This window comes from Terrapene carolina, unplaced genomic scaffold, assembly GCF_002925995.2.
Source record: "Terrapene carolina triunguis isolate 2854851 unplaced genomic scaffold, T_m_triunguis-2.0 Scaffold165, whole genome shotgun sequence".
Taxonomy (NCBI): Eukaryota; Metazoa; Chordata; order Testudines; family Emydidae; genus Terrapene; species Terrapene triunguis.
Genome location: NW_020664516.1, coordinates 1,286,981 through 1,311,220, shown reverse-complemented (window position 1 = coordinate 1,311,220; position 24,240 = coordinate 1,286,981). Strand labels below are relative to the sequence as shown.

The 24,240-nt window shown below is 53.6% G+C and overlaps 1 protein-coding gene and 1 non-coding gene across 2 annotated transcripts; both read left to right on the top strand.

Moving 5' to 3' along the window:
- The first annotated feature begins 11,421 nt into the window (after positions 1 to 11,421).
- Positions 11,422 to 23,597, top strand: LOC112115025 (interleukin-34). Its single transcript, XM_024211999.2, has 6 exons — positions 11,422 to 11,449; positions 12,055 to 12,158; positions 12,989 to 13,066; positions 13,889 to 14,062; positions 22,412 to 22,550; positions 23,119 to 23,597. Exons 1-6 carry the CDS (start codon positions 11,422 to 11,424, stop codon positions 23,124 to 23,126), a joined length of 531 nt encoding a protein of 176 aa, XP_024067767.1. The 3' UTR covers positions 23,127 to 23,597.
- TRNAG-GCC lies at positions 15,787 to 15,857 on the top strand. The gene has a single exon. It is a non-coding gene; the product is annotated as a tRNA-Gly (tRNA).
- Positions 23,598 to 24,240: the final 643 nt, after the last annotated feature.

Genomic DNA, 24,240 nt, shown 5'->3' with positions numbered 1-24,240 from the left:
GAAGTGAAATGCCTGCAAGTTACATGGAAACTTTTAAAAAACACCACAATAGAGGCTCAAATTAAATGTTTACCCCAAATTAAAAAACATAGTAAGAGAACCAAAAAAGTGCCACTGTGGCTAAACAACAAAGTAAAAGACGCGATTAGAGGCAAAAAGGCATCCTTTAAAAATTGGAAGTTAAATCCTACTGAGGAAAATAGAAAGGAGCATAAAATCCGGCAAATGAAGTATAATTAGGCAGGGCAAAAAAGAATTTGAAGAGCAACTAGCCAAAGACTCAAAAACTAACAGCAAAAATTTAAGTACTTCAGAAGCAGGAAGCCTGCTAAACAATCAGTGGGGCCACTGGATGGTTGATGTGCTAAAGGAGCACTCAAGGATGATAAGGCTATTGTGGAGAAACTAAATGAATTCTTTGAATGAAGTCTTCACTGCAGAGGATGTGAGGGAGATTCCTACACCTGAGCCATTCTTTTTAGGTGACAAATCTGAGGAACTGTCCCAGACTGAGGTGTCGGTAGAGGAGGTTTTGGAATAAATTGATAAAATAAACGTAATAAGTCACCAGGACCAGATGGTATTCACCCAAGCGTTCTGAAGGAACTCTCATATAAAATTGCAGAACTACTAACTGTGGTACGTAACCTATCATTTTAAATCAGCTTTTGTATCAGAGGATACAGGATAGCTAATGTGATGCAATTAAAAAAAAAAAGGATCCAGAGGTGATCCTGGCAATTACAGGCCAGTAAGCATAACTTCAGTACCAGGCAAATTGGTTGAAACTGTTGCTGGCACAGAGTGCCCGAGGAAAACAACAGCGGGGTTCGTTGCCCGGTGTGCTTCACGCCAATGAACACACCAGGGTGGAGAAGCAATCAAAGTTTATTTGAGATCTCAAAGCAGTACAAGGAGACTGGCATGTCTCTGATCAAGCACACTGAGACAAGCAGTTTTCCCTTTTTATTCTTTTTTTTCCCCTTCCCTACCTTTCCCCCTTCCTCCCTCTGCAGTAGTTACATTTAAGCAAGTAGCAAGCAATTACATTTAATCAGTTAAGTCATCTTGGCGGCTATAAGCCAGCTTGTTAGTAACTTCTCTTTGAATTATTATCTTGTCCCTTTCCTTTGATTTGTTATTTTGCCTTTCAGCCAGAAGTATGCAGGCCTCATTATTACCGCTTGGCACTGGTATGCAGCCTGTTGCACCCGATAACTGGCTGTTACACATTCCAATTTCTGCATCTGGCTTTTGAGGTCGATTAGAGTTTAAACATGGAAGAACTTTGGTTCATTTAGGCCTAGTGCTTCATCGACACTCGTGGTCTTCCACCCTCCCGAGTTACCTAGGGTTATGCCTAATGACACCAACAAAACTATAATAAAGAACAGACTTATCAGACACATAGATGAACATGATTTGTTGGGGAAGAGTCAAAACGGCTTTTGTAAAGGGAAAACAATGCCTCACCAATCTACTAGTATTCTTTGAGGGGATCAACAAACATGTGGACAAGGGTGACACAGTGTACTTGCACTTTCAGAAAGCCTTTGAAAAAGCCTGTTAGGGGGCTTATTCCTTCACCCTCTCACTTCCCTGGTCCTTCTCGCATGAACAGAGAGCAACAATACCCGAAGTCCGAAGGTGCAAACAATTCAATGTTTATTGGGGTGAACTTCCAGCAAGCATGATTCCAGTTTCCTTCCTCAGTGTCCCCCTTCCCAGCTCTGACACCACAGAGCCATCCCTGTTCCCATTCCCTCCTTAGCAAAACATGATTCCAATTCCCTCACTCCCAGTCTCTGTTCCCATCCCCCCCCCTTACTTCCTGATTGACTGCAGACTATATAGTAAAACTTGAGTTCTGCTTAGCTATACCTTAACCAATCATTTTACTGAGATTTAACTAACCAATCCTAACATACTGTAACATGGTTATTTAACCAATTATATCCCATCACCTTAATTGGTTTACACCCAACAAAATTATACAGCAGACAGAAACCATCACAGAACCAGACAGAGCTTATACAGACAAACAATAAGGAAGTGGAGACTACAGTGATAGAACAATACAGAAATGAGGATTTCACATCCCAACTATTGATAAGTGAGTTCTTGCCAGACAGAATGCTATCAAACTAAGTTTCCTTTTACATCTTCTAGGCTCTTCCCTTTCTCTGGAGGTGATAGGAATATCAGGACAGGATTGTATTTCTAACAGCCCAATAGCACCTTATTTCAATGTGACTAGTTTGGAATGTGAGGATGTGACCGTACACTTCCCAGTTTATGGCTGCCTCTGCTGCTTAGCCGAAGGCCTTAGCCTAAGAACCAGGCCTCAGACTCTCACAGTAAGAGAAGGCCCTTACACAGACAGACAGTGATTTTGATTCTCTCTTTTATACCTCTATAACTAGCTAAGTGATAAGAATACACCTAAATTCTTATAGGCTTTTACAGACAGGCCTGAATATCTATATCCTAACAAGGCCCTCACCGAAGGCTCTTGAGCAAGGTAAGCAGTCATGGGATAAGAGAGAAGGTCCTCTCATGGATCAGTAACTGTTTAAAAGACAGGAAACAGGGTAAGAATAAATGGTCAATTTTTCAGACTGGAGAGAGGTAAATAGTGGTGTCACCCAGGGATCTGTACTGGGACCAAGTTGCAGTGGGGGAGGTTTAGGTTGGGTATTAGGAAAAACTTTTTCACTAGGAGGGTGGTGAAGCACTGGAATGGGTTACCTAGGGAGATGGTGGAATCCCCTTCCTTAGAAGTTTTTAAGGTCAGGCTTGACAAAGCCCTGGCTGGGATGATTTAGTTGGGGTTGGTCCTGCTTTGAGCAGGGGGTTGGACTAGATGACCTCCCGAGGTCCCTTCCAACCCTGATATTCTATGATTCTAAGTTTGAAATATGAGAGACTTGTTCAGAAAGATTTGGAGAACCTGGATTGATGTCTGGTCCCTCTCAGTCCCAAGAGCGAACAACACCCAAAACAAAGAGCACAAACAAAAGCCTTCCCCACCTCCCCAAGATTTGAAAGTATCTTGTCCCGTTATTGGTCCTTTGGGTCAGGTGTCAGCCAGGTTACCTGAGCTTCTTAACCCTTTACAGATAAAAGGATTTTGGAGTCTCTGGCCAGGAGGGATTTTATAGTACTGTACACAGGAGAGCTGTTACCCTTCCCTTTATAGTTATGACACGCCCCCCAAATCACAGATAGTGTTGGACAGCCGGTTCCACACTGGCTGTGATTTCTTCCTGGAGCTCTAGGAGAAAACAGAGTTAATAAGACACATGCACCTTTAGACATACTACTGATTATATAAAAACTAACAATATGTTCCACATTCCAAGAACAATTTTTAACCAGTTGATTCTGGAAAACTTTCCCGGGAGAGTGCATCAGCCACTTTGTTAGAAGCCCCTGAAATGTGTTGTATTTCAAAATCAAAATCTTGGAGAGCTAAACTCCACCGAAGAAGCTTTTTGTTATTCCCCTTGGCGGTATGAAGCCACTGTAGCGCAGCATGGTCTGTTTGTAGTTGGAAATGCCGTCCCCAAACATACGGGCGTAGCTTTTCCAGCGCGTACACAATGGCGTAGCATTCCTTTTCGCTGATTGACCAATGGCTTTCCCTCTCAGACAGTTTCTTGCTGAGAAACACGACAGGATGGAATTCTTGATCCGGTCCTTCCTGCATTAAAACTGCTCCCACGCCCCGCTCGGACGCATCTGTGGTTACTAGGAACGGTTTGTCAAAGTCTGGGGCCCTTAGCACAGGGTCAGACATGAGTGTCGCCTTAAGCTGGTTAAAGGCCTTTTGACACTCGTCAGTCCACTGAACTGCATTTGGCTGTTTCTTTCTGGTTAGGTCTGTCAGCGGGGTGGCAATTTGGCTGTAGTGTGGTACAAATCGCCTATAATATCCGGCCAAGCCTAAGAAGGATTGGACCTGTTTCTTTGACTTTGGAACCGGCCACTTTTGGATAGCATCCACTTTGGCCTGTAGGGGATTTATAGTTCCTTGACCCACCTGGTGCCCCGGGTAAGTCACTCTGTTTTGGCCTATTTGACACTTTTTAGCCTTAACAGTTAGTCCTGCCTGCCGGATGCGCTCGAAGACTTTTTCCAGGTGCTCCAGGTGTTCTGTCCATGAATCAGAAAAAATGGCCACATCATCGAGGTAGGCAACTGCAGATTCTCCCAATCCCGCTAGGAGACCATCTACAAGTCTTTGGAAGGTGGCGGGTGCATTTCGCAACCCGAAAGGGAGTACATTGAATTCATACACCCCCGCCTGGGTGACGAAGGCTGACCGTTCCTTAGCGGGTTCATCTAGTGGTACTTGCCAGTACCCTTTGGTTAAGTCTAAAGTAGAGATGAATTGGGCATGTCCCAATTTCTCCAATAGCTCATCTGTGCGTGGCATTGAATAGTTGTCAGGACGAGTTACAGCATTTAGCTTATGGTAGTCCACGCAAAAGCGTATTTCCCCATCTGGTTTGGGAACTAGAACCACTGGAGATGCCCATGCACTGTTAGAGGGGCGGATTATACCCATCTGTAGCATGTCCTGGATCTCCCTTTGTATAGCAGTTTGGGCATGAGGTGACTCCCGGTAGGGTGGGGTTCTAATTGGGTGAGCATTACCTGTGTCAATGGAGTGGTATGCCCGTTCGGTCCGTCCTGGAGTGGCTGAGAAAATCGGTGCAAAGCTTGTGCACAGCTCCTTGATCTGCTGTCGCTGCAGACGTCCAAGGGTCGCGGAGAGGTTCACCTCTTCCACGCCACCATCCCTTTTTCCTTCGTAGTAGACACCTTCAGGCCACTCCACGTCATCTGTTTCCTGGGCTGTAAACTGGCAAACATTTAATTCTCTGGAATAAAAGGGCTTAAGAGAATTAACATGGTATACCTTAGGCTTTATGTTGGAGGTGGGGGAGGCTATGAGATAGTTAACAGCTCCTAGGCGCTCCTGGACCGTGAATGGTCCTTCCCACGACGCTTCCATTTTATGGGCCTGGAGCTCCTTTAAGACCATGACTCGGTCTCCTACTTTGAAGGACCGTTCTCTGGAATGTTTGTCATACCAGGCCTTTTGCTCTTCCTGAGCATCCTTTAGGTTTTCTTTAGCAAGGGCTAAAGAGTGTCGGAGGGTGCTTTGTAGGTTGCTTACAAAGTCTAGAATGTTAGTTCCTGGAGAAGGCGTAAACCCCTCCCATTGCTGCTTCACCAACTGTAATGGCCCCTTAACCTCGCGGCCATACACAAGTTCAAATGGTGAAAACCCTAAACTGGGATGTGGTACAGCCCTGTAGGCAAAAAGGAACTGCTGCAACACTAGGTCCCAATCATTGGAGTGTTCATTTATGAATTTACGTATCATGGCCCCCAAAGTTCCATTAAACCTCTCCACCAGGCCATTGGTTTGATGGTGATAAGGGGTGGCAACCAAGTGATTCACCCCATGAGCTTCCCACAGGTTTTTCATGGTCCCTGCCAGGAAATTAGTTCCCAAATCTGTAAGGATGTCGGAGGGCCACCCTACCCTGGCAAAAATGTCTGCTAATGCCTGGCACACACTTTTAGCCCTGGTGTTGCTTAAGGGTACTGCTTCCGGCCATCGTGTAGCAAAATCTATGAAAGTCAGTATGTACTGCTTTCCTCTGGGTGTCTTCTTTGGGAAAGGACCCAGAATATCCACAGCTACTCACTGAAATGGGACCTCAATTATGGGTAGTGGCTGGAGAGGGGCTTTAACCTGGTCTTGGGGCTTTCCCACTCGTTGGCACACCTCACAAGACCGGACATAATTAGCAAAGTCCTTGCCCATTCCCTCCCAGTGGAAGGACTTCCCCAACCGGTCTTTGGTTCTGTTCACCCCAGAATGGCCACTGGGATGATCATGGGCTAAGCTCAAGAGCTTTACCCGATACTTAGTGGGAACCACCAACTGTCTTTGAGGATGCCAGTCTTCCTGGTGCCCACCAGAAAGAGTCTCCTTGTATAAAAGTCCTTTTTCTACAACAGACCGGGATCGGTTAGAAGAGCTGAGAGGCCGTGGGGTGCTCAGTGCCGCCGCCCAAGCTTTCTGAAGGCTGTCATCTGCTTCCTGCTCGGCCTGGAACTGTTCCCTTGATGCTGGAGACATCAGTTCCTCCTTGGACTGTGGACTGGGGCTTGGTCCCTCTGGAAGCGATGCAGGTGCTGGGGCTGTTTACATTGACTGTGAACCGCTGTCCGCTGGTGCACTATGTGGTATCTCAGGCTCTGGCTGAGCCTCTTGGGTAGGGTTATCTGCTGCTTCCGCCAGTTCGGGCTTGCTGGTGCCCTCTGGCGTTGGAGTTGTAGACGGGTTTGCAAGCGCTGGACTCAGTGCTGGCAATGGTTCTGGTGCTGGTTGTGTTGCCAGTTCCGGTTCTGGGACTGCCTTTGGCTGGGTCTCTGGGATTGGATCCACTACGGCTGTTGCAGTCGTTGGCAGGGGATCCGGTTCCACCACCTTTGTTTGGGTCTCTGGTAACACAGACGGGGCCCTGGTGGACGGCTCAGGAACAGGGATAGGGATGAAAGCTTGCTTAGCCTGGCTGCGGGTGACTATTCCCACCCTCTTGGCTAGCTTCACATGGTTGGCCAAGTCTTCCCCCAGCAGCATGGGGATCGGATAATTGTCATAGACTGCAAAAGTCCACATTCCTGACCAGCCCTTGTACTGGACATGCAACTTGGCTGTAGGCAAGGTTACAGACTGTGACACGAAGGGTTGAATTGTCACTGGAGCCTCCGGGTTGATGAGTTTGGGGTCCACTAGGGATTGGTGGATAGTTGACACTTGTGCCCCAGTTTCCCTCCAAGCGATAACCTTCTTTCCGCCCACTCTCAAGGTTTCCCTTCGCTCCGAGGGTATGAGAGAGGCATCTGGGTCTGGGGATCTTTGGTGCGATTGTGGTGTAATGAACTGTAATCGGTTGGGGTTCTTGGGGCAGTGAGCCTTTATATGTCCCAGTTCATTACATTTAAAACATCGCCCTGCTAAGGTATCACCGGGGTGATGTTGGTTGGTGGAGACTGGTGTGGTGGGGTGAGAAAGCGTCTGGGGTTTCCCTTGGAATGTGGGTGGGGCCTTCGGTTGGCCCCGGTGGTAAGGTTTTGTTTCGGCTTGCCCCTTCTGATATTCGCTCCAACTGCTACTAGCTTTTTTCTTTTCTGCCACCTCCACCCATTTGGCTCCAATCTCCCCCGCCTCGGTTACAGTTTTGGGCTTCCTATCTAGGATGTACCTTTCTATTTCCTCAGGAACACCCTCTAAAAACTGCTCCATTTTTACTAGGGAAACCAGATCTTCCAGAGATTTAACATTTGCTTCTGATACCCAGGCATCATAATTTTTGTCAATGTGGTAGGCATGCCGGGTAAATGACATGTCTGGTTTCCACCTTAGGGCTTTGAACCGCCGACGGGCATGCTCGGGTGTTAGCCCCATTCTGAGTCTGGCCTTGTTTTTAAAAAGTTCATAACTGTTCATGTGTTCCTTAGGCATTTCAGCCGCCACCTCTGCTAAGGGTCCACTGAGCTGCGGCCTCAGCTCTACCATGTACTGGTTTGGAGTGATGCTGTATCCAAGGCAGGCCCTTTCAAAATTTTCTAAGAAGGCCTCAGTATCATCGCCTGCCTTGTAGGTGGGGAATTTCCTGGGATGGGAAGTGGTACCTGGAGAGGGGTTGTTAGGATTGGCTGTTGTATTCGGCCTAGCCCATGCTAATTCCAGTTCATGCTTCATCTCTTTTTCTCTCAGCTCCATCTCTTTTTCTTTCAGCTCCATAGCTATCTTGTGGGCCTCCTCTTTGGCTTTCTCTTCAGCTTCTTGCTCGAGTTTTTTTAATTGAAGCAGTCTCTGATGTTTTTTTTCATTTTCTTCTGCTTCTAGTCTGGCTATTTTGTTAGCTACTTCTTTGGTAGTCATTTTCCTGTTTTCTTGTGCTGGGCCACACTCCTCTGCAGTTGACTGAAACTGGGATGCACTCAGCTCAGGCTGCTGCTGAGGTAACAGAGACTTTCTAACTGGCTATCCCCGAGAGGTAGAAAGAAAAAAAACAATTCAGCTTGTAAATTCCTTTTACCAGCTGTTTGCTCACTGATTGAACCCTTCTCTTAACAAAGACCCTTGTTAAAAAAAACTTAACCCCTCTGCCTTCAGGCAAGGAGAGATAAGATATGCATCTACCTTCAGCTCTGCTTTCCAGGCAGCTAGAAAGGAGGGGGAAAAAATCTTACTGGCTTTTGGTTTAAAATGATCCCACCGCTCTGCCACCATGTCAAGGCTGCTTCCCCACTCTGAACTTTAGGGTACAAATGTGGGGGCCTGCATGAAAACTTCTAAGCTTAACTACCAGCTTAGATCTGGTCTGCTGCCACCATCCCAAAGCTAATTCCCTTCCCTGGGTAGCCTTGAGAGACCTTCACCAATTCCCTGGTGAATACAGATCCAAACCCCTTGGATCTTAAAACAAGGAGAAATTAACCATCCCCCCTCCTTCCTCCCACCAACTCCTGGTGAATACAGATCCAACCCCCTTGGATCTAAAAACAAGGAAAAATCAATCAGGTTCTTAAAAAGAAGGCTTTTAATTAAAGAAAAAGGTAAAAATCATCTCTGTAAAATCAGGATGGAAAATAACTTTACAGGGTAATCAAACTTAAAGAGCTCAGAGGACCCCCCTCTAGCCTCAGGTTCAAAGTACAGCAAACAAAGATACACACTCTGGTAAAAAGTACATTTACAAGTTGAGAAACAAAGATAAACTAACACGCCTTGCCTGGCTGTTTACTTACAAGTTTGAAATATGAGAGACTTGTTCAGAAAGATTTGGAGAACCTGGATTGATGTCTGGTCCCTCTTAGTCCCAAGAGCGAACCCTCCCCCAAAACAAAGAGCACAAACAAAAGCCTCCCCCCCCCAAGATTTGAAAGTATCTTGTCCCCTTATTGGTCCTTTGGGTCAGGTGTCAGCCAGGTTACCTGAGCTTCTTAACCCTTTACAGGTAAAAGGATTTTGGAGTCTCTGGCCAGGAGGGATTTTACAGTATTGTACACAGGAGGGCTGTTGCCCTTCCCTTTATAGTTATGACAGGTGGTCTATAGCAGATTCTCACCACGACATCACCCTTGTTGCTCACACTTCTAAACTTAATCCAGAGACTCTCAGGTTTTTCTGCAGTTTTATACTGGAGCTCTGATCCGGCCCGAAGGGCACAGACTCCTCTATGCCCAGGACTGAGCCACCTAATAACTAGCTACTATCTCAGCTTTCACATTACATGGAACAAGTTTGAAGATCTCAGCTCAGGGACTCCCATCAGTCACTTGGGATCAATCCTTGCTGCTGTTGGGCTGGATGTGAAACTTGTTGTTTGCCCACAAGAAAATGCCCCGTTACGTGGTTGAAGCCATTGAGCCCGGCGCACGTTTCTGTAGCCCAGGGGCCCTGTCTGAGTAGCTTAAATTGACCATGTCATTCCAGTGACAATCCAGACACGTGCAGGGTGGTGCTGGATGTGACTTGGCCAGCTCTCAGTCCAACAGGCTGTGAGAACTTGGTGTCATGACTGCAGCCTTCTCTAGTAACCAATGGACTGAAGCAGCAAGGCCGTTAAAGAACGTGGCCGTTTTCAAACGGGTTGTTACTAGTAGGAGGGCTTCCCCGGTGGCCAGTCAGGCTCCCGAGCTATCTCTCTGTCCAGATGTTCTGTGGCTTAGGGGAAGGAAGCAAGTCACAGTGTATCCGGTGTTGAGGGGTGTATCCTGCTTGTTCTACCTCCTCCCAGACAAGGTCCTTGGAGCAGTAGCATAGATTCCACCTAGCATATTGCCTGTTTCTGGGATTTCCTTTCTGGACACTCTCACCAGTCAAAAGGCCCCATCCCTGGAACTCACTCCAGTAGTTCTGGCTCAGGGCCAGACCTCACAGCATTAGCTAATCTAGGTCATCTGAACCGGTTGTATATTTGTACATTTTTGCTCTTACCCTGCCCTTCTGCTGCCTAGAAGACGTGCCCAGCTGCGCATGGCCACATAGCGCATTAAAACAAGGCTTGTGTCTGGACCCACCGAGGGCAGGGTTCTCCTGGCTCTAATCAGCCGCACAGATCTCTGCTGTATGATTGGGGTGCAAATGGCGCCAGTGCAGATGTTGCACTGGAAATCCTTGGGGTGGAGGTCCCCAAACTGTGGGGCATGGTCCCCTAGAGGGGCACTGAGCAATATCTTTGGGGGCACAGAGGGGCCTGGGCCAGCCCCCACGGGGGGTGGGGAGGGAGCGCCACCCAGTCCCTCCCTGGCCCCAGCTCTGCTCCTGTCCTTCCCCAAGCCATGTTCCTGACCCCCAACCCCGCACCTGGCCCTATCCCCGGCCTTGGCACAGCTACGCTCCTGGCCCGACCTCCGCCCCCAGCCTTGGCTGCTGGCTGCAGCTCCATTCCCAGCCTCAGACCCACCCCACCTGCAGCCCCAGCCTTGGCCCCTTTACCCCCCCACCCCGAGCCGCGGCCTGGCTCCGGCGGGGCACGGACAGGGATAAGGAGGGGCACGACCCTCAAACGTTTGGGGATCTCTGCTGTGGGGCATCAGGGGGGTATTTCGCCCTTGGCACAGACATTAGGGGATCTGGTAAAGCACCAGGTACAAGTTCTGGGGTGATGAGGCACATGCAGAGCATCACAGCATGAGCTGGCGTCCAGCCGTCAAAGACAGCGTTTGTCGTTTGTGCGCTTCTCCTTGGTCTTAGCGCGCTGAGACCTGTCTAAGCCACCACCTGAGGGACCGGCAAAAATGGTTTGATCGGTAGAAGTAGGTCAAACAAATTGATCCCGTCGATGTACAGTGCCCCGGAAATGCAGCCAGCTGTGGGTGGAGGTGAGCACCGGGGGCAGCTGGCCCACAGCAGAGCTCTCTGGGGCTCTGTTTATTAGCGAACGGCCGAGTTCAGAGCTCCGAGGCGCTCTACCCCCGCTCAGTGCGCCGGCCTCTCATTGGTTCCATGTGGTTTATCACCCGTCTCCCGTTACAGAGCCCGGCTTCAGGGGCAGACGGAGGAGAACACTAGCACTGCCCACCCCCACCAGCCTCGGGGAGCCGCCGCCTCCAGCCATTCACCCGGGTCTGGGTTGTTCCTTCCTCCTGGCACCTTGCGATGGGAGCAGGTTGGCAGCAGCTTTTCGCCCAATTGCAGCGAACGCGCACGGCACCCTAGAGAGCAGGGGCTGCAGGGAGCCTGCAGGGCCTTCCTCGGCAGCAGCGTCCCGGGGCATCCACTGGAATCTCTCCCGGCACGTGGGAGGCCGTTCCCGCTGACGCAGCCATTGTCATGTAGGCCGGATTGTCCGTCTGCTCGCTGCCCGGACACACGCCGTCAGCATGCAGCGGGGCTACGCGCCCTTCCTCTGTGAGTACGACGGGGCGCTCGCTCCCCCATCACATCCAGGGCGGGGGGAGGGATGCGCCTGTGGCCCTGTTCTGGTTCGGAGAGCGCCAGGAACAATACCCTCCCAATCCCAACAGCACCAGGCCAAGCCCCTTTCCCCACGCAGCCCATGGCTGTGCCAGCCCACGGCTGTGCCTCCCACTGGCTGGCGCGCTCGGACCTGCTGTGGGCCCCGCGGGGGCTGTCCCAGAGAGGCCGGGATGGCCAGAGGGCCCACGCAGGGATGCAAGGGAGGATCTGGATAACAGCCACCCAGGGCCGAAGTCCCAGCGCTGGTCCATGCGCTCAGCGGGTGGGACCCAACGCGCTGTTCAGGGACGCAGCCAGGCGGGGGAATGTTCTCCGCTCTCCCCTTCGTTCAAATGACCCTGAGCCGTGGGGCCAGTTGTCTCGCCCTCCCCTCCCCAGGCTGCTGCTTTGAAACCCTGACCGATTTCCCTCCTCTTCCGAGCCCTGCTCTGCAGCCTAAGCCTGTTCCTCCTGGCCTCCAGCGTGTGATGGGAGCCAGCTGGTGCATGGCCTTACACCTCTTGTTCGCCCTCGGGTGTGGGGGCGGTGATTTGCAGATTTCGTGGCTGTCCTGGGGTTGGAGGCTGCAATGCAGAAGGAATGCAGGATTATTGAGGCTCTCCAGAACAAACTGACGTATCAGCAACGGCTCCAGTACATGGTAATTCTTCCCCCCTAGGCTCAGGCTACGTTACTGCTTGATGTGTGACTCCCTTTCCAAAGGCCCAGACGTGTCTCTGGCAGTAGTGCGGCCTCTGCCTTTCTGCCCATAGCGCGTTGAATGCTTGGTGGGGGCCATGGAATCGGAACCGTCTCCTGTTTCATCCCCCTTCGGCTTCTCCGGGGCCAAGATTTTCCAAACGAGCAGCCCGACGCCAACCTGCTAACTGCCCATCTTGGACGCCAACTCGAAGCCCTGGTTTTCTAAAGTGCTGAGCCCCCAGCAGTTCCTGCTGACGTTTGCCCTGCCTAGCAGGGTCCCTCCTGGGGCTGCTGGTGGGTTAATTTCCAAGCCCTGATTTAGGTGCATGACCAGGTACCCAAGTGCAAACTATTTGGCGCTCATTTTCAAATATCCAAGAAGGTGCTGCAGGCCCCGAGGAGGGCAAACTGACTTGTGCAATGCTGCCTTGAGTCAGAAGTGCCCAGCTGTGTGTCACAGGCCCTAGACTGCAGGCAGCTCCTGACGATTCTCCTTTAGCTCAAGTGGTTGGGACTTTTGGAGCAGGAAGGTCCCCGTGGCGTATAGTGACAGTGTCACGGCATTAGGTGGCTGCACCCCTGTTCCAGGCGTTACAGCCCAAATTAGTTTTCAGTATTTGTTTACTCACAAGGAAACGTGCCCCAGGTGCCTAGCAGGGTACGCGCTTCCCCGTCAAGGCAGGGGGAGAGGACAGGAGCAGTTGCTGATGGGGGCACAGCCCAGGAGGATCCGGGGAAGAGAGAAGCTTTTAGTTCGCTGCTAGGATTTTATTTTTCTTGCCTTTGCAGAAACACTATTTCCCCATCAACTACACCGTGAATGTCCAGTTCGAAGAGGTTCTCAGGGTGGCCAACATTACCAGGCTGGTAAGGTGTCCGGTGCTCACTGTCCATCCTCAGGCTGTTTACCATCCCGGTGTCCCAGCTCACCTGGGAACAGCTCTGCTGTCAGCGCCGCGGTCTTTCTACGGGCGCTCTGAATAACTGCTCCCTTAGCTGGCCGAGACCCCGGTTCTCAGCCTCAAGGCCCATGCGTTCTAGAAATCCCTCACTGCCTCTGGGCTGGCGGAGGTACCGCAAGGGTCAGGAAAATCTGTGCCAGGCTTGGATGGCATCTGACACCTGGCCTGGGCATTGGGGCTTTTCATCCAGGACACTTCGGCAATTAGCCGTGGCTATCCCTGGTTCTCACTGGGCCCCAAGCAGGAATCGAACAGTCCCATAGCAGCGTGAACTTCTAGGGTGATGCCATCTAGGGCTCAGCTCTCCCCAGTTTCCAGCTAGGGAGCAGCTGCGAAGGTTAAATGCTGGGTTGAGAGGGAGGGATGCTTTGAGGAGGAATCAAACTTCGCAGAGGCCAGGGGTGTTGGGTTCTGAATGTTGCTCACGCCTGGGGGTCAGGATCTGGGGGCAGCTGCCAAGTCTGGGTCTGGCTTTCCCCAGGGCTTAGGGATGATCTGATCCCAGGAGCAAGCTGGCAAGCAGGGCCACTGAATCCGGATAGTGCAGAGAACAAGGCACATGCCAGCTGGGGGCACTTGCAGACGCGCTTGGAGGCTGCAGTGGAAAAGGCAAAGCAGCCGGGGGCAGGACTGGGTGTGGGCTCAGGTGCTCTCCAGGGCAGCAGTCCCTCAGGAGGCTCCCCCAGAGGGCGGCCGTGCGTGACCCTTGTCCCCTCGTGCTCCCCAGCGGGATCGGAACGTCGGCGAGCTGTCCCTGCGCTTCCTGTGGCTCAGTGTGAACTCCCAGGTGCTGCTGAAGATCCGGGCTGTGCTGCTGGAGAAGCACCCGGCCTGGGAGTACACCCGAGATCTCTGCCTCCTCTTTGATCAGCTGGCTGAGGAGTACGAGAACTGCAACCAGGTGGGGAACCTCCTGGGGCCCCAGGACCCCCCCCTTTGGGTTCGATTCCCATGTCTCGTGCAGTGCTCAGCGAATACCCGCCCGGGGGCCAAACAGCAGGGCGGGGTGAAGTGGGGAGCCAGGGCAGACCCCGGGGCCAGCCCCAGGTGAGGAGCTGCCCTGGGGTGACTCTTGCTGTGACCGGGCAGCCTGGAAAGGGGCAGGCCTGCCCCAGCCCACCTGTGGCTGTGTCCTCCTGGGGTGGCTGGCGGGTTGGGAGGCCCCCGGTGAGGTTATTCGTTGGGGCTCCTGGCCCCTCAGTTCCTCCTCACCCCATTCCCTTGGCTCCTGTCAGAGGGGAGCCGGGCTTCCCGACACCCCAGATAGCAGATCCCACGTTACCCCTCCCTCCCGCACGGGGCTGCAGGCGGGTTTTAATCACTGCACTGGGCTCCAGACACAGAGCAGCCCCTGGCAAAGGGAGCTCAACTCCTCCCACCCTTCCCCCCATGGGGCCCCAGCACCAGGGCTGTGCCCGGGGAGGCCGTGGGCGATGGGGGAGCTGAGATGCTGTTTATGGGCCAGACACACCCTGCGCACTTGGCACCCGCATGGGCTGCATGCACACGCTGTGCTGTGGATATGGCAGCTGGCCCACATGAGCACCCCCCCCCCGCCCGACACACACACACTCCGTGTGTCTGGCTGCTCTTCAGGGCAGGGGGTTTCTATTGCTCTGTTTGTACAGCGCCTAGCACGACAGGGCCCCGATCTCAGCCCGGTCTCCAGGTACTACTGCAGCCAACACCATTAATGACACACCCACAGCAGGAACATCTCGGGGGGGCTGGTGGTCTCCCCAGCAAATGGGTGCTGGGCGGCTGGTGGGGAGGGGGCAGCGCTGTTGAAGTCAGGCCCTGGGGCGGGGGCAGCCTTGAAATCCGTGAGAGCTGCATGGGAGAGAGCCAGGCCTGAGGAGGGAGCCTGCAGCCACACGCTGCTCACTGCTGGGCTTTACCCTTCCCTGCGGCCCTAACCCCGGCGGCGGCTTTACGGCCCAGCCTGCAACCTTCTAGCGTGCAGCTGCTGGGGGGTGCAGTGAACTGGAGCACCCTCTAGTGTCTGTACGGTCTGGAAGGAGCCTGACCCTGGCCCTGGGCTGCAGGGCACATGCTGGGCGGGGCCAGCGCCCTCCAAAGGGGCCTGGCCTGATAGTGGGCTTGCTGCCTGGGGGGGCTAGGGTGACCAGACAGCAAGTGTGAAAAATCAGGACGGGGGGTGGGGGGTAATAGGAACCTATATAAGAAAAAGCCCCAAATATCGGGACTGTCCCTATAAAATCAGGACATCTGGTCACCCTAGGGGGGGCTGATTTCCCCACTGCAGGAGCCCCCCCCCCCGAGTTCTCTGCCAGTGAGAGGCGCTCAGGGGAGCAGCGAGCTGGTTCCCGGTACAGCCTGGTGGATTCCCCTCCGCTCCTTGTGGGGCGGCTCAGGGTGGAGCCAGCGGCCAGCCCGAGGGGCAGATTGCAGTCTCTGCAGTGCTGTCCTGGGCCGTGAGCTGCTGTTGCTCTCTCTGGGCCAGTTGCTGGTGCCCTGAGGGCGGCTCACTGCGGTCTCGTGGCACAGCCGGCCCCTTGTTGCCGGTGCAGCAATGCACTCGCTGTATGGGGAGATGCAGGTGGGGTTTCCAGCACCACTTCCGGGAGGGTTCAGCCAGCTGGGAGGAGGCTCTGGGCAGGCAGAGCATTGGTGGTTCAGTGGTAGAATTCTCGCCTGCCACGCGGGAGGCCCGGGTTCGATTCCCGGCCAATGCAGCTGTGTCTTTTTCTTTTTGCCTTCTCTTTTGCAGCCCTGTTGAACTGCAGTCGGGAAGGGAACTGCAATCTTTTAAAATAAAGGTCCCTCTTTAGGGATATTTCTCCCCTGTAGAAATCTCACAGGAGTTTTAAGGGCTGTTGACATCACATGCTGTTATCCTGTAACTTGGCTCTGTTCCATCACGGGCTGGGAGCCTAGGCTTGCCCAGAGCTTTGGGCTATTTTAGCCCCTAAGGAAAGGCAGGTTCTGTGCTCACTGGCATGGCTGATTGAGTAGGTTCCCCATCGTATTCACATGGCAGCGTGCTGCTCTGCTCTGCTCTGCGGCCTTCAGCTAAATGAAAACCCTGAACATTTGTCATTAAAAATCCCAGGGACTTTCCCAGGCAATTATTCCTGGCCAAATCCCCTCGCAAACATTCCCCACCGTTGCTGTCCCTGGTCTAGATCCAATCGTAGAGCTGTTGCTATGGTTTATAGGAGAAGAGTGGCCAGACCAGGACTGGGGCCCAGGACACGGGATAAACTGAAAATCAACAGTCCCTGCTTCCAAGTTGTACAGGGATCCGCTTTCTCTGCACTGTCTCCAGTGTGGGAGATGCTGGGCCTCCCACAAGCAAGAGAGAAATGTACTCCTAGCTCATGTCTGCGAGCCCTCGGGTGGGGTCTGGTCAAGCTGGTGGCTCAGCAGTAGAACTCTTGCTCTGTTCCTTGGCAGGCCTCAGTTTGATTCCTAGCTGATACAAGTGGCTTTTTATTAACGTCTGTGTCTCTGTACAACCCCGCTGCAGGACCACAATGGAGCTGGCTGACAAGATACAAGCATTGTCTTTGCGTTCGGCAAACGCCCATTGTTCAGGGACCTGCCTTGGTTGTCACTGACAGAGTCCAGAAGAGCTGACTTGCAAAGAGAAACGGTGCCGCACCCATTTGTCCTGTTAACACGTTGGTGTCACCACCTGGCAGCTGTGATCCTCTCGGATCGACAGTGTGGGGAGGGCTGGAGCTGGTCTGTACCAGGGACCAGTCAGGGCGAGGCAGGACAGCCTAATGCTCAGGGCAGGGGTTGGGAGAGGGGAAATGGGGGTGCTGACCAATTGTGCTCATTAAAGATCACAGCCTGTTTCACAAGCATAGCTGTGGGAACCTCAGTGTCGTGGCTAAATTCCAGTGTGGGTGAGTGCCTCCGGCAGCCTAGGAATTTCCTCCTGCACATTCAGTGGGTTGAGGTCCTGTTTTCCTCGTGGCATTGCTGCTGCTGTTGTTAGCTAGCAGCTGCATTCCACTCCAGAAGTGGCTGCGTATTAGTGCTGGGTGAAGTGGTTTGTAATTTTGAGATCCTCCTGCGTGACCGTTAAGCAGTTGGGGACATCAGTCATGGCACAGTGACAGGCCCTCTAACACTTCTCAGCGATGTGTGAACTGTGCCTAGTCATCACAATGCATTGTTAACGCTGAAGCCTAATGATGACAATCAGGAGTCAGTGCTAATCTCACTGCCGATCATTTTAGTAGAAATCCTCAGCTTTTGTGAGCTGAGCACCCTGGTTTAGACAAATCTGTTATTGTCCTTAACGCCTTTGGGTGTGTGTCTATACAGATGAGAGGTATGGAGGATGCCTCTCTAATCAGGATATCATCATTCAGGAATGCTGTACCCAATTCACTTCTACTGTGGTAGAAAAATTCTCTCCTAGTACCTAAGCTAAGCTGTGAAGTTTGAGTCTGTTTTGGTTTGTTTTTTAATGGCTTTTATGGGAGATGTTGAGGTTTAATAGCCATTCCCATCTCGCAGGGCTCTGTGTGCAACCCAGGGGCCAACTTTTGCATTGTTCAGGAACAGGGCCAGCCTTAGGGGAAATGGCACCCTGGGAGAACTTGCATTTTGGTGTCCTGGCCCCTGTGAGCATGGCACCCCCCCAATGCCCCTGGCCCCCGTGGGCTCCCCAGACTCCCCACCCTCCCTTCCCCCCAACCCCTGCACTGTGCCCCTTTGCCCCTAATGCCTGTTCCCCCTCCTGCACCCCTAATCCCTACACCCCGTTCTCTGCCCCTTCCTGCACCCCAACAGCTGCCCCCTCCTGTGCCCCTAACCCCTGCACTGTGCCCCCTTCACCCCAAACCCTGCATCCCCCTCCTGCACCCACGTGGGGAACCTGACCTGCATGCACAAAGCAGCTGGCACTGCTGCTCGCTCCCCCACTGCACTGCTGCGCCTCCGCCCCGCGCAGCCCTGGGGGGCTGGGAGGGGGAGCAAGGAGCCGTCAGGGCTCCCTGCATCCAGGGCACTTTCCCTGCCGGCTGCGTAAGGGGAGGGCAGGAGAGCACAGCCCAGGTGGGGAAAGGGACCTGGATGCAGGGAGCCCTGGTGTGTGTGTTGAGGGCAGTGTGTGACAGTGTGTTTTGTGTTGAGGGCAGTGTGTGTGTGTGCCTGAGTGAGTGACTGCGCTGTCTCTTTAAGAAATCACTCTGGGTCAGGAGCCTGAACTAGGCTCGTTCAGACACAAGCAGCCGCCCGCAGCTCGGGCCCCAGAGAGGCAGCAGCACAGAAACCCCCCGTCCCGTCCCCCCAGCTTAGGGGAAATCGGGTACATGGGTGGAGGGAGGGGGTCACCCTGCCATCACCCCCCGCAGAGCAGACAGGCGGCGCTCTCAGTGCGGAGTGGCCAGGGCGACTCCAGGGACGAACGGAGGGCAGGCGGGACAGGAATCAAACACGGGTCTTGGGTACTGGAGGTACAAATTTGGCCACTGAACCACCAACGCACCCTCTGTGTTGTGTCTGTTGACTTCCCTGCAACCACACCGTGCCTGGTTCTGTCACCCAGGGCTCCTCACCGAGATGGAAAAGGGGACCCGCAAACACTACAGCTAGCACCTGCTGCCAGTGCCACAGGCCTGGGCCATCCCCTAGAGGGGATCTGGAAGCAGGGCCGGCTCCAGGCACCAGCCGACCAAGCACGTGCTTGGGGCGGCACCTTAGAAGGGGCGGCCAACGTTGGGGTGGCGGGGGGCGCTCGCGGTGTTTTTTTGGTTTTTTTGTTTGTTTTGGCCGGGCAGCACGGGGGGTGTTTCGGTGGGGCGGCGCGGCGCTCGGGGGGGGTTTGGCCGGGCCGGCCCAACGCTCGGGGGTTTCGGCGGCCCGGCGCTGGGGGAGGGAGGTTCAGCAGCACGGTGCAGCGCTCGGTGGGGCGGGGGTTTGAGCGGCCCGGCGCTCCAGGGGTTTGGCCGCCCCGGCCCGGCGCTTGGGGGGGTGGGAGTTTGGCCAGCCTGGCGCTGGGGGAGTTCGGTGGCCCAACCCAGCGCTCGGGGGGCATTTGAGTGGTGCAGGACATATGCAGCCTCCAACAGGACATGTATTCACGCTAATTAATGTCTCCTATCTGGTGATTTACGCAGTCACAGAGGCTCACAATGCAGCTGCTCAGATATTACCTTATAATATGGGCTACAGATGTTATAAGGGAGATGAAAGCAGATATCAGTTCACAAGCATTCAATAAAGTCTAAGCACTAAGCACATTTTTTATAACTCTTAACAATACTAACACGCAGGCGAGCCGGACGGATCCCAGCCAGGTATCTGTCAGCATTCACGTGAGGTGTGGGGGCCTTGGCATGAGCCAGTACCTGGTTTGCAGTGTCACACACAGCTGGTCAAAACCATTTAAAATACGCAATTTCAGTGACATTTTTCATCAACGTTTCAAACGTTGTCATAAAAGGGTGACCTTCCTGATGGAAGTTATAGTGAATATTTTGCCCCATTGTTTGATCAGCTCAAGAGATGATAAAATTCTGACTCACGTGTTCATTGAAATTTTGACCCAATTAAAAAACAAACAACTCATGTAATTGTCATGAAAATTTCTGCCCAAATTGTGCTCTGGTTTTTAGTAAGCGCCACTGTTTTTTTAATGTAAAGAAGAAGGGAAAAGGAAAATGTTCATTGCCAGCCCTCCTTTATCCATCAGCCAGAAGCAAAGAAGGGCAGAAAGCCCGTCTTGTTTGGAGTTTTTGGCAGGTCATCTTTGACATTCTAGATGATGGTGACTCATGTGAGTGAAACATCAAATCACAAGTGAAAGAAACTTCCCAGCTGCAGCATTGGTTCTTCTGTGGCAATACTGTCCCCTGCTACATAGGAGGCCTCAGTTTGATTCTCAGCTGATGCAGATGACTTTGTTTAGTGTCCTTTCTCTCTACAATCCTGCTGCAGGACCATGGTGGACCTGACTGGCGAAGATACAAGCATTGTCTTTGCATTCGGGAAATGCCTGTTGTTCAGGGACCTGCCTTTGCTGTCACTGACCCTCCAGCAGAACTGACTTTCAAAGAGAAACGGTGCTTCACCTACAAGTCCTACTAGCACCAGAATTGGTGTCACCACCAATGTAGCCCCTTGAGCTGTCATCCTGTCAGATCCCCCTTCGGGTGGGCTGGGACCAGCCAGGGCGGGGCAGGATCAGCCGGCAGTCTCCCCTTTGAGTCAGCCCTGAGCCAGTGCCACAGCCTAGTGCTCAGGGGCCAGGTTCTGGCCATTGGGAGAGGGGAAATGGGGGTGCTGATTAAAGATCCCACAGCCCATTTCACAAGTGTGGAACCTCGGTGTCCTGGCTGAATTACAGTGTGGGTGAGCGCCTCCTGCTGCCCGGGCCTTCCTCTTGCATTTCCTGTGTGGCAGGGGAGAATTCTCCCACACACCCTCCTGCTGGGCACCCTTAAGCTGCTCTTTTCCTGCTACACATACCCGGTCTGTTTCGGACTCTACCATTCAGTGGTGGATTCATGATTCCCTCTCTTCAGGATTGTCTAGGTTAGGAACAGAGACCGAGGTTAGCCCAGGGTAAACTAGAACAGGAGCTCACCCAAATGCCTAAACTAGAAAACTCCAACGGGCCTGGGGGCTTCACAGTCACTGAGGTTAGCGTCACTTTCAAGATGACTTCTAAGGCGAGATCTATCAGCTGACATGTTCCCTTCATTGTGTGTCTATAGAGAAAGACCAAGAGGGGACTTGTGTTCCTTAGAGGGTTTTCGTGTCTTAGTATCGTGAATCTCATATCTGGTGTCTCCTGGTTCTGTAGGAGGCCTTGGATGAGAACTGACGTGGCAGCTATCTTTGCCCTAAACTGTAGGGGTATTATCTGTGTGTGGGAAGTGAGGGGACACTCAGAATTGTCATTCAGGAGCCATGTATCTAACGTGGTAGAAAAATGCCGGAGCAAAGCCAGCAAAGACCTAGATGTGAACAAAAAGAAGCTGAAAACAAGGAGTTTGAAACAAGCCGATTAAGCAACACTTTCCCCTCCCTCCATCTTCAAATGTGGTGGAAAAATTCGGTCAGCCTGACCTGAAGTCCTGCTGTTTTGGCCAGTCTGTCTGTGTGGGTGTTTGTTTTAGTGGCTGAGGATTGTGATGAAAGCTCCAGGCCTGTTGTTCGGGCGAGTTTCTCTGCCGATGTCTGAGCGTGAGGTGACTTTGGAATGACAAGGAGCCTGGGCGGAGAGTTGAAGCAATGCTGCTGGCTTGTGTGGCTAAGCCGCCAAAGTATGTCTGAAAGCGTCGGCTCACAGCTGGAGCGCTGGTGGTTCTCTGTTGCTCTTTCAGGCTGGGACTAGATTAGGGCTTGGTCTACACAGAGTTTGTCTTGGTATAACTGTGTCGGTGGTGGGCGCGGGGGGTGATGTATGACTGGTGTAGTTATATCAGTATAACCCATGGGGTAGGTGCCTTGTCCCAGTATGGCTCCCCTCTCCATACAGGAATAATCTACACACTGTAGACACCGGTGTACCTACAGCTGCAGCCACACTAGGGGTTGTACTGTGTTGCCTAGCACAGTACAGGTAAAGTGGCACAACTTGTGTATAGACAGCTGCTAGGCTAGGATGGTCTCACCTTTTCAGTGACACGCATAGTTGGGCGACGCCTCCATAGGCAACATACAGAAACGAAATGGCGTCTCCCACGCAGTGTGACCTCGCTTGTACCATGCGTGTGAGGTCACGCCGTGTGGAGGACGCCATTCGATAGAGCAGAATGGCATGGGGCCAAATGCCTTCGTGGGGGAGGGGGTGGACGGATCGTCCGAGGGTGGGATCTAGCCCCCCAGTGCTGTTCTCAGTTGGGTTAGCTCAGTTGACCCAACCGAACGGCCTGCCCAGACATGAAGTCACTCCGCAGGAGCTCTCCCCCGCCTCATTCCGGAAAAGCTTTCACATGGAGCCGTGTCCGGAGTTGTCTGGAAACCCCACTTAGCACCAGCGCGACTTGGGTTAACACCGTACGCTCCCTCCTAGGCTTCAGCTCCGTTTAGCATGTGCCAAAGTGCCATTGCCCGGCCTTGACTAGAGCTGGGGAAGGTGCTAACGAGATGGAGCTGGGTGACTCCATCCAACAGCCCACCTTTAAATCCCCTCGAGGTTTGGGAGCTGTGCAGTTCAGGCCCGTGAGGGAGGGGGGGTGTGGAGAGCCAGGCAGCAGGGGAGGGGCGGAAGGTGTCCGGGGAGCAGGCCATTTACTGCCCCGCGTGTGTGGTGTTTCTGCAGGGGAACGTGGACACAAACGTTTGGGACGTGGTAGAGCAGGTTCTCAGCGGTGACGCAGGGAGCAGCCGGAAGGCCGTGCGCCCCAAAGCCCTGCTGGATAACTGCGCCAAGGTCATGTGGATGCTGTACAGCGAATCGTGTGAGTAGAGATCCCTTCCAGGGCAGCCTGGAGGGAGGACTAATCTTAGCCAGAGCGGAGACAGCTCCCAGCTCACGGGGGTGCTATCTGGGGGGGGAGGAGTCCGCGCTCGGGAGGGGAAATCCCAGCCTGCAGATTGCTCTGGCGATGCTCCCAGGCCATGGGCGAGGGCAGTGGAAACGCCCTAAACGTGGGGGGCCACAGGTGCCTGAACTGTGGCCCCACCCCCAGTGCCATGCTGCCCCAAGGCACCACCCCTTCCCCTGGAGGCTCTGCCCCCCACTGCTCGCCCTTACGGCCGGTAAAAGTGGGAGGGCCCTGGCCCCCCTGTCCTGGCGCCCTGGCCATGAGCAGTGCGGTCAGCAGAGAGGCTGTGAACGCACCAGGAGAGCAGATCTGCAGGGTACCAAAGGCCCTTTGCATGCTGGGATAGCTGCCCACCCCTCATGTTCCCTGTCCCGTGAGCTGGGCACAGAGCCGTGTGGAAAATGGGTCTAGCCCAGGCATTCTGAGCGGCTGCATGGGGGGCCGTGTTAGTGACGGACGCCTCGGCTCTCTCCTGCCTCAGGTAAATAGGATTCTGCCTATGATCAGGAAGGGAGCGTGGCCATTTCGTCCCTCTCTCCGTGCCCTCTGCGCCGCTTCGGCATGTGGTCTCTGTTGTGGTGCTGCCTGTCTGCTTGTGCTCCACAATCCCCGCTTCCGTGTTGCGTTGTGCCTGCCATCTCCCCGGGACCCAGAGGAAGCCAGTGCCCTACGAAGCATCTTCCAAGGTGCCCGGCAGCGGGAGCTTTGCCTTGCTCTCCCAGGGAAGAATGAGAGCAAAGGTGGAGGATGGAGAGCGCAGAGGAGTGGATTTTCTCTACCGGTGCCATAGGACAAGCTCAGGAAATCTTTCGGGCACGGGGAATCCAAGGAAGGTGGTGGCTCCTCCTGCCATGAACAGGCTGCATGTCTGTCGCTCTGAGGGTGCGGCTCTGGGTTGCTCCCCACCAGAGTAGATGCCCGAGGGCCCGCTCTGCCGCAGCAATGGAGACTTGCCTCACATTCGAGCCTGCCCCAGCGGGGGGATTTTCTCACCAGGGTTGTCGGGGAGAGAGCACGATGTGACCTGGCCTGGGGTGTGTTGCCTGAGTCAGAAACGCCGCCCGCTGTCTCCCGCCCCAGGACGCCCAGCTGGTGCACGGCAGCCCCCGCAGAGGAGAGCCGCTGGAGGGATTCTGGTGGATGGTCCCTGGACACTGCTGTGACTGGGCTGGCAGCTTCGCGGCAGGGACGTTCCAACCCCTGAACGTTTAACACAAAGCCGCTGTCACTGGAACATCCCCGCTCGGCCTGGCCTCACCTGGGGACCAAAGAGGAAAGGAGCATCAGGCCACGGAGCGAGTGGGACAAGGGGCTTTGGAGCCTCCTACAGGGACGCTTTCCATCCTGCCCCAGCGCTGGTGCATGTGAGAGCAGGGCCAGGCCTGCGGAGCCAGAGGCTCTGAGAGCGCCAACAGCAATCTGTCCTCGGACTCTTCCTAGAGCTTGTTGTATCGCGGGTCCCCTCCTGAGTGAGCTGACAGATGCTGGAGCCGTGCACCTGCAATATATGTTAATGAGCCATTGCCCATTGATCTAAAATGCCTCCCGCCATTGTCACCCAGCACCGTAGCACTCACGACCAGGCCCCTGGGCTGCCTTGTCT